The sequence below is a fragment of the Pteropus vampyrus genome, unplaced genomic scaffold (genome assembly GCF_000151845.1).
Source record: "Pteropus vampyrus isolate Shadow unplaced genomic scaffold, Pvam_2.0 Scaffold193, whole genome shotgun sequence".
NCBI classification, from domain to species: Eukaryota; Metazoa; Chordata; class Mammalia; order Chiroptera; family Pteropodidae; genus Pteropus; species Pteropus vampyrus.
In genome coordinates this window covers 2,216,273-2,226,055 of record NW_011888974.1, presented here as the reverse complement: position 1 = coordinate 2,226,055, position 9,783 = coordinate 2,216,273, and the positions used below count along the sequence as shown (strand labels likewise).

Genomic DNA, 9,783 nt, shown 5'->3' with positions numbered 1-9,783 from the left:
TTGTAATAGCCTTAAGTAGGCTTTTCATGGGGCCTATTCCAGCCTGAACATACAAGTTAATAGCTGATGCCAACTGAACTGCGAGGTGCCTGTGCCCTTAAAGCCTGTCCTGCAGGTTCATTAGAGCTGATTCCAGTGTGTTGCCACATGCGCTGGCCCCTTGGGCCACACGAGACTGCTAATCCCTATTTGGATTAATGGAGATTTGGGTTTAGGTTCACAAATCTCAACAAGATCTTCATTCCGTGTTATTGTCACACCAGATGTCTACCTGGGATGACTCCAAGGGTTTCCAGTCTCCATTTCTCCATGAAATATGCCCATGTTAGTGGATTTAGTTTTTCATTTTGCTAAAGGTTTTCATTGCGGACTGGATGTGGCTTTACTTTATGTATATAAGCCGAGTATTTTTTAGAGTAAACTGTGCTGATTAAAATTTAAGTTGGATTTGGGAAACTAGAGGCTATTTGGATATATGTATTTCATGGTTGACACCTGGACATTGAAAAAGCAGTTCTGAGTTTACATACAGGTCAGTTATCTTATTTAAGATCCCTGTAGGGTGGCGATATCCCCGTTTCAGAATGAGCGAGGTCAGTAAAGTCAGGTGTCATGCTCAGGATCACATAGTTGAGTCACGTTAAGGCTTGGTAACTTAAGGTTCTAGGATCTTTCTAAATGTTACAACTCCATACTCTCTGAAGGTAGGTGCAAGTCGGAGGATTGCTTACGTGCTCTTGGCCAACCTTGGAATTCTGTTCACCAAGAGCCATACTCAACTTGAGCCCTTCTGAGCTCAGGACAGGAAGCCGAACTCCAGCTTTGCGGAGGAACAACGTTGGACACTGTGGTGGTTCCTGGAAATGCACTCCTGACTCTCCTCTCCTGCACATGGTCCCCACATTCCCTTGTGGGGACTGCATCAGAAACAGAGACCCCCACTCACACTCCCCTGGCCTCCATGGCTCTAGTGTAGGGTATATACAGCAGGCCCCGGAAGAGGTTAACTGAGCTTGGATTCTGGCTTTTGCAGGCCCGGGAACCCTCTGCGATGCCTGAGTGTGTCTCTCTCCCACCCCCAGCCCGGCTCCCGTCATGAGTGCCGAGCTCAACGTTCCTATGGACCCCGCCACTCCTGCCTGCTCTGATCCTGGCCACAAGGGTATGGATTACCGGGACTGGGTCCGCCGCAGCTACCTGGAACTGGTCACCTCCAACCACCACTCCGTGCAGGCCCTCTCTTGGAGGAAGCTCTACCTGAGCAGGGCCAAGCTGAAGGCCTCCAGCCGTACCTCCGCCCTCCTCTCAGGCTTTGCCATGGTGAGTGCAAACCCTTGGTGGGAACACAGCCTGCAATATGGGCTCTGGATGCTTCAGGAAGCAGACAGAGCACTGCCTCAGAGCCCCTCGGGCAGGAAGTCTGACCACATTCCATCTCCTTCAAAGGGACTGCTCTGTCAACCAGAGGGTTTGCTAGGGGATACAGAGGAGTCTCCAAGCCTCAGAGCCCACAGAAAGCCTCAGTCTCATGTTCACATAAAGTATTTGGCTGGCAAGGAGGTTAGGGTAGTAATTAAAATAGCTTCAGGGTACAGGGTTTCCAGGAGAAAAGTACTCGCATCTGCACCTCTTGGAAATCTCAGGGACTTGAGCAGAAACTGTGAGATTGATTGGAGTTTACTCAGTATAGTGCCCAGGGTGCAGATGCCCCCAAATGTGGCCTCTGGGGTGACAAAGCAGAGCCTCTGGCCTTGCTCCCGGCTGCCTAGCTGTGGCTTTTCTTCTGATTCATCCTCCCAGACAAGAGTCGGTCTTGGGCAAAACCAGCCCGCTGAGGCTGAGAAGGGACATGTCGCCTCTTAACTCCAAAACCCCCGACCCACAACCCTTCAAGGAATTGTCCCAGAGGGCACATATGTCAGTAGTCATTGAGAACTCTAGGCACTGTGGCCACCCCCTTCTCCCTGTTGTATTCCCAGAGGTTCTATTGGGCTAGAAGCAAGTTTGTTTGTTTTTTTTAATGTAAAAATAATTGTTGTTTTTCCACAGTCCAGAGCTTCAGTTGTCAGATTGGTAGTGCAGAGAATAAAAAGCTGTCAGAGCGAGCTACTGTGCCCACTCCTCTGACAGGGGTCTGCTCAGTCATCCGTAGAGCCACTGTTGGAAAAATGACACCCTGCAGAGTCAGGGCATGACTTCATACAGGGCAGGGCAGAGGTCACCAAACAGAGGCAATAAATTTGGGTTTTGGTCTGTAGTTTAAAGCAAAGTCTTATTTTTTTTTTAAAGCAAAGTTTTTGTTTTTAAAACATAATTATAAAAGTTTACAATCATATGGTGCATAACTTTGGCTCATAGTGATTTTATTCCTGTGGTTTCTATTACCTTAAAAAGACAGAATATTTCCCAAAGCTTAATTTTAAGGAATGTGTGTGAGAAGTTCAAACATCACTATTAAAATTAGAGCTTGATTTCTATATCACAGAAGAATTATAGTATTGCATTACATTTTGCTGGTCTGTACTTACTATTTTTTTAACTTCGAAAACTCTGAGAAGTATTGCATGATGTAATACAGTGAGTTTCCTTTCTGTGTGGAGCCCGGGTCTCAGAAATCGCTTCCTGTCTGTAGCTGTCATTTTAGACTGTGGCCTTCCAAACACTTGGATTTCCCAACGTAGGGCAACTGCCCTGTTTTTCCAGCCAACAAATGTCACCCAAGTTGAAGGCTTCAAAACCACTCATTTAAAATGTGAAAACAAGCCCTGTGAATAAAGTTATAAAACAAAGAGTGAATTCTAAAGGAGTAGTTCAAGACTTATGGGCAGCCTTCAGGGGTATGAAGTGGTCTTAGAATGAGGATGGTGGCCTCCGCGAGACAGGATCCCTGGATGTGGGCCCCAGAGTGCTATCTACCCTTAGCTTAGTAAGGGCAGTCATGCTTCCCAGTAGTAATTCATTTCTTCAGCATTTATGGAGTGTTTCTTGTGTACCAGCAAGAAGCCTGGGGATACATTTCAGTGCCCTTGCCTTCTCTTTTGGAAGGTCCCTCCCCAGGAGTCTGCCCCAGCCTAACATGTACCGGAGATTCCACCATAACTGAAAACTGGGAAGCAAGGAAACAGCATGGTGCCAGGACCATGATGGGGAAAGCAGCAGTGTGTCCACTTGATCAGATTAGTTACCACCAGTAAATCAGATAACTATTCAGACTGTGGTGCAGCTTGGGAGCAAGAAGTGACCAATACAGATGTCAGATAGCATTTTAGCCATGGAAACCATAGCTGAATAAGGGCAGAGACATGGAAAAATGAAAACAGGCGGTTTGCTAGGTAGAATCCCCTCTTTATATTATGTATTCCCAGAATTGCAATACATCAACAACAAGCAGTCCAACAACAAGCAGTTATACCTAACCTTAAACTTATCTCTTCATGTTTATCCTTCTAACACAGAAACCAGATTTTAAGAGGGCTTTCAAATGACAGACTAAGCATGTTACTTAGTCTGTCATTTGAAAGCCCTCTTAAAATCTTTGCATAAACAATAAAAAATGGCCTTTTGGCATTTTCTCCTCTTGAGGTAAAACAGACTGCTTCCTTGTAGGCTTTTTAATCATCCTCGTTTCTTAGCTTGTGCCCTCTGCAGTTTACAGCATCTCTTTGTTGGGCCATATCCTTTGTGGTAACAAGAGCCTACGTACCCAGGCCACAGGCACTGAGAAAAAACCACCCCTCAACTCTCGTAATATGGCTGCTGTCATTTTGGAACAATAATCACTGCTGAGCTTCTGTTCAGCAAGTGTCCACTAGGACTGCATTTTTTGTTTTGGGTTTTTTTTTAACCTACCAAATGTTCTGTCTTTACTGAGGGAATGAGGTTCTCACTCTAAGAGGTGATAGTTGTTAGAAGTTGTGGAAAATTTCTTGTTAATATTTAAAAACAGGGATGGCTCAGATCTAGGAGCCATCAGTGGATGGGAAAGCCTTCTTCTGGCTTCTCTCTTTCTGCCTCTCTGCCCCCTTCTTTGACTTGTCTAGTTTCTTACCTTCGGGTGCTTGGGATAAGGCCCTTGGTGAGCACCAGAGTCTTTGCCGGGCCTGGATTAAAACCCTTCACTGGGGAGATCCACAGTGCTGGGATTGGTGGGGTGGCATGGTGCTGGGCTGTGGAGGGAGCTATTCTGAATGGACTGGGTCTCACCTTGGGGAAGCCTGGCAGGGGCAGAGGCAGGGGCAGAGGCAGGGGCAGGGGCAGGGGCAGGGGCAGGGGCAGGGGCAGGGGCGTGTTGCTTAGTCTGTCATTTGAAAGCCCCTTAGGGCCTGGTGTGAGCAGGTCCCACTTAAATGTCTATAGGTATTCACTGCTATAGAGATAAGCTGGGGCTTCTGGTTCTCTCTGTGGGTCTTCCCTGCCCCCCCCCACCCCCCCCCGCCCTTCACTTATCAGTCATTACATGCACATAGTTTAAAAATTAAGTACAATTGACCCTTGAACAACATGGGTTTGAACTGTATGGGTCCACTTACACATGGATTTTCAGCTGCTCAGGGCGTCAGCGCCCCTAACACCCAGTGCTGTTCAAGGATCAATTTTACTGCTAAAAGGCTTATAACAAGCCCTGCACCCCTATGTTCCCCACACAACCGCCCCCTGGAGGCCCCCACTTGCAACTCTCTCAGTTTCTACATTTCTAAGTAACACTCAGAGACTGCTGTTTCTTGATTTATCCACCTGTTGGCATCCTGTGACTGTGGTTGATGATTCAGCTCATTTTTCCTGGCCCAGCCCTCTTCCCACAGCTGCCCCACCGTGGTTCTCATGTCCATTTCCATTTCTGGCCTTCAGAGATGCTGACTTCTCCCTCTGGCTTTTGGTCTCAGCTGAGATATGCACCCAGTGGTCTGTGCGATGCTATCCAGGTGTGCAGCTCTGTGTCTGGGCACCATCAGGAGCCTCTGTTTTTGCTTTTTTACCTTTTGAAAGTTCAGTTTTTGTTTCTTGAAAACAACAGTTGTTTTGCAGCTAAGCCACTGTATCCTGGTTCTTATATCAACAGCAAAGCCACATGTTCACAGGGAAATGTGGCCTCTGCCCTGGCTTGTAGCTCAGCACCCCAGATACAGCCTACAATCTGTGTCTGGGAAGGCACCCAGAGGGTGACCCCACCCCGTGCTTCTTTAGTCTCTTCTATACTTTTAGATTTTTTCTCAGTGAGATCTTCTCTAGCTAATCAGAAAAAAGGGAAAGTTCAAAATAGTTGAATAGCATGGAGGGTGCCCTGTGCTCTGCAAGGGCCTAGAACATGGGTGCCTGGCCCAGCAGCGCTCTTTCTGCTTTGCAGGTGGCCATGGTGGAGGTGCAGCTGGAGACGCAGTACCAGTACCCACGGCCGCTGCTTATAGCCTTCAGTGCCTGCACGACGGTGCTGGTGGCCGTGCACCTCTTCGCCCTGCTCATCAGCACGTGCATCCTGCCCAATGTGGAAGCCGTGAGCAACATCCACAACCTCAACTCCATTAGCGAGTCACCGCACGAGCGCATGCACCCCTACATCGAGCTGGCCTGGGGCTTCTCCACTGTTCTTGGCATCCTGCTCTTCCTGGCCGAGGTCGTGCTGCTCTGCTGGATCAAGTTCCTGCCTGTGGACGCGCGCCACCAGCCCGGCCCGGCACCTGGCCCCAGTGGCCACACAGGCTGGCAGGCCGCTCTCGTGTCCACCATCATTATGGTACCTGTGGGCCTCATCTTTGTGGTCTTCACCATCCACTTCTACCGCTCGCTGGTGCGCCACAAAACTGAGCGGCACAACCGTGAGATCGAGGAGCTGCACAAGCTCAAGGTGCAGCTGGATGGGCACGAGCGCAGCCTACAGGTTGTGTGAATCACTTCCCCGCAGGCTGGGGGAGCCTGTGTTTGGGGGAATTTCAAAAATGAAAATTGCTCACAAGGCTGCCTAGACACTGCCAGAGTGTTCAAGACCAAAGTTTTACTCCTGTCTTAATGCTGTAAAACCTGAATGATTTTCCCTCAGAAAATGGGAATCTTTAAACAAGAGATTCTGTTGCCAAAAGCTTAGGGCAAAGAAAGGCTGAGTCCTTGGCCCTGGGGATTTCCTGAGAAAGGAGGCAGGGCTCCCACCCTGCGGTCATCTCAAAGATATGAAACAAGTGGCCTGGGATGCAGGAAGCCTGGGGAAGGCCCTGAGAGTCAGGGTAGAGTTGTGAGTTTAGATATTTGCCCTGTGACACCTCCAGTGGGCTGCATGGTAGCCAGGTGGCACGTCTGATAGTGCCAACTTTCTGTGATTAGGCGGGGACTGTGGCGATTAGATGGGGCACAGGATTATAGCTGGGCCTGGTGCTTCCCTCCCCTGTTCTGAAGGGAGTTGGGTGGCCTGGCTTGTAGGGAAGGCAGGAGTCTGGGGCACATGTCAGCCCAGCAGGTGTGGTGCGTGCTCCAGGAGGCGGCACACTTATAGGGCTTGGGGGAGGCTTCTAAGGGTGGAGGCCTGGCAGGGTCAGGGAGGCATGTCTGTGGACATCCTATGTGAGATGCCCACTCGAGGAGGCTATTAACTGAGGGGTACTCCAAGGCACACTGGGCCCAAATGCTTTCTTCTCAGCCAGGCTGGAACCCCTGGCCACATTGACCCAGCAAGGCCACCAGGTTGAGAAGGGCCCACAGTCCAGAGGCCTCCATCTCCTGGCCATGGAATGCCCCCTGAGGCTGAGTCAGCTGCCCATCTGGGTTGTGGCCACAGAAAGTCAAGGGTACTCGCTCAGGCAGCAGAGCCTGCCCATCTTCCTGTTGCCCGCGGTACCAGGCAGCAGGAGGGTCAGCCTAGGGGACTTACTGTCTAGACAAGGCTGTTGACCTGTTCTGGTCTGTGGGTGGTGGCACCAGAGGCCAGTCGTGGCCAAATGCGGGTCCTGCTTGTGACACGGAACTGCAGGAAGGCACAACCCCACATAGTGCTCCTTGCTGGGCCCTCCAGGCCTCTCAGCCACACACTGGGGCCCAGCTCACACGTTTACTGCCATGTGCAGGCTGGATTCTGGTGTTTTCACTAAGGGCATTTGGTAGCCTGTGTTCTTGGGCTGTTCACATACAGGCTGCAGCTCAGCTTTCCTGTGAGCATGCTGTGCCCCGAGCTGCTTTTAAAAACTACATTGACCATGTTGGCCAGCAGCCACCTGGAGGAGGCCTTTTCATTTGTTTTCACAAGTCGTCAGTGGACTTCATGCTCTGATGCTAATATCTCTGTAGGGCCTGGGTTACCTGTGTCAAGAAATCCTGCCTGGCCCAGCTGAAGTTTCTGGGAATGTGACCTACTGGTGAGAACATAAACCTTAACATGTAACTGAAATGCTGAGGGACATTCTGGGAACTGTGCTGAGAATCACCAGTGTCAGTGATGACACTTATGGGAAGCGTGGCCATGGTGTCCCACCGGGCCAGAGAAGAGTCCTGGCGTCTTTCAAAGGGCATGTCCCTTGCATCTTCTGCAGACATCTGTCACGACTTGCTTGCTCTCTAGTGCATGTTTCCTCTTTCTCAGAGCCCTGTTGAAAAGGCTTATCTGGTTTACTGTTTGCTTTGCAAAAGAATGTCAGCGTCAGTGCAAGACAGCCATTTTGTGTCTCGGCAGTGACAAGATAGGCTCGCTCTTCCCCAATGCTGGGAGCAGGCAGCAAGCCCTTTCTCTGGCCTGAGTCTTTTGAGAGTGGCCATGCTGGGCTCACTCTTGCCACCCACTTTCCTGGGCCATCTGGTGCCCCCGCCCTAAGTGTGCCCGTCCCAGGGAGTGCCATGCTTCCCAGACTGGAAAGTACACCCCATTGCCAGTGGGGCCAGCCGTTATGCCTGATCTGCTGGGCAGCGCTTTTGGTGTGGCCACATAAAGAGTCAGACACTAGGTGTCCAATGACAGTGCCACAGGGGTAGAAAAGATGCCACATACCATGTTTAAACAGATTGGGAAAATAACATTCTTGTAATTCTTTGTTCTCTCATCCAGCACGCTTTTCCAGTTCTGGCCTTTCTAGAGGCATGAGGCAGTTTCTGTGGGAACACAGAAGACCATGTGTCTTGGGGTTGGTGATAGGTGGAGAGGACGCACAAGCTCAGTTTAACCCCGGAACTTGCTAGATGGAAGATAAGCTGCTAGTTGGAGCTGCAGGAACAACTCAGCAGGGCAGTTTGGAGGAGGGGCTGGCAAATTATAGGCTAGAAATTTGGATTCTGGAGGTTTAACCTGATTGTGGAGCATTCCAGTACAGTGGCCTCTGTGGTGAAGCGCCCTGGGCTGCCCTGGGCTGCCCTGGGGCCAGCGTGGGCTTGCCCTATTTCCCTCTGAGCAGAGCCTTCCTGGTGCTCATAAAACTAACGCCTGCAGATACTGAGGCCCATTCCAAAGTGGAACACAGTCTCCATTTAGTACCTGACTAGAAGTTTCAAAACTCAAGTGTTTCTATTTTAGAAACTGCCAGGGTAGAAGGTATTTTAGTGTCTTCTAGGAAGGTCTGTGGAGGATAAAACCGCACGAGCCTGCGTGTATCGGAGGCTCATCTGCAGTCCTTGCCTGCCTTGTGCTGATTCATTCATTATGCATGACATTGTGTAGATCATGTATGGTGTGCAAAACCCCTGTCCTGTGTATGGATTTTTAAAACAGTTGCCCTGGATTGAACTGAATAAACAAGCTATGAGTCGCTCTTTCTGCTCTGGAATGCTGTGGGTAGCTCCTGGTCCTTTCCTGGTGTCTGCTGCATCCTGGACCCCAAAGCCCTTCCTGCCTTCTAATTGCTGGTCACCAGCCAGTGCCTTAGCAGGTTTCCCAGGTGAGGCGAGTGGATTTCTCTGGAATGGACAGACAGGGCACTCAGAGCCAGGCACAACACGGGGCTCCTGCCGAGTGGCGCCCTGAGACAACGGCGCACCTCTGCCTGCTGCTTCCCTTCCCAAGCAGGCTCTCCCTTCCCAGAAACAGCAAGGGGCAGGCCCACAGGTAGCTGCATTTCAACAGAGCCATCTGGACAGGGGCAGCTTGAAGGCATGCACATCCTCTAGGAGAGTCCCTGAAGCTTGGTCCCAATGGGCTTCCTCTAATCCCAGGAACCAGTGGCTCCGGGCTGAAGCCGGGTGTCTGGGTAGGTGGCAGGAATGCAGATCCCTCCGCCTCAGTCTGGTGAAACTTGGGAAGAAGCTCCCATGTATTCTGTTTTGTTACAGTTGCTAATTGCCTACTGAGGTAGAGGGCCCCTTCTAGGAAAGAATATTTGTCCTTTATTAATTTTCTGGCACTTCAACCCAGTCTCCTAGGAATTAGGTTGCAAAGCTGCTGGCACTACTATATGGAAAAGTTCTGCCAATATAGGGGGCCAGACTGGCACTGCAGCCCAGAGGGAGGACTCCACAGGCCTTGGGGACCCCAAAGGCCTGGGCTCAGTGCAGAGCTCCATTCCAGCAAACTGGCTCTGGCCCATTTTCCCAATGAGCCTAGCAAGCCTGCTGTGGCTGGGCCCACTTACTGACCAGCTGATCTGCTGAGAAGGCTGTCCTGATTTGGATGCTTCTAAAAGGTAGAGGGTTAGGGTTCAGAGAGCCCTGGGTGGGGCCCAGCAGGGCAAGGTGGGACAGGACTGAGCAAAGACCCTGAGGCAGGCCCATTTAGAACGTGCTGAATCCTCCCGTGCTGAATCCTCCCCCGTCTCCGCTGTCCCTGCAGGGTGCTAGGGACACGATACAGGTAGGTTCTGCGCAAGTCTCGGCAGAAATAAC

General features: G+C 50.6%; 1 protein-coding gene across 3 annotated transcripts in view; it reads left to right on the top strand.

Annotated features, from left to right (window-relative positions):
• ORAI2 (ORAI calcium release-activated calcium modulator 2) overlaps window positions 1-8,732 on the top strand; it is an 11,786-nt gene extending 3,054 nt beyond the window's left edge. For 2 of the 3 annotated variants that reach the window (XM_023537533.1, XM_011371575.2), the window contains exons 2-3: window positions 1,034-1,320; window positions 5,345-8,732. In XM_023537533.1, coding sequence (XP_023393301.1) covers window positions 1,096-1,320; window positions 5,345-5,884 — 765 coding nt within the window. In that variant the 5' untranslated portion in view covers window positions 1,034-1,095 and the 3' untranslated portion in view covers window positions 5,885-8,732. The remainder of the gene's footprint in view (window positions 1-1,033; window positions 1,321-5,344) is intronic. The other variant, XM_023537534.1, reaches the window with a different exon arrangement.
• Window positions 8,733-9,783: the final 1,051 nt, after the last annotated feature.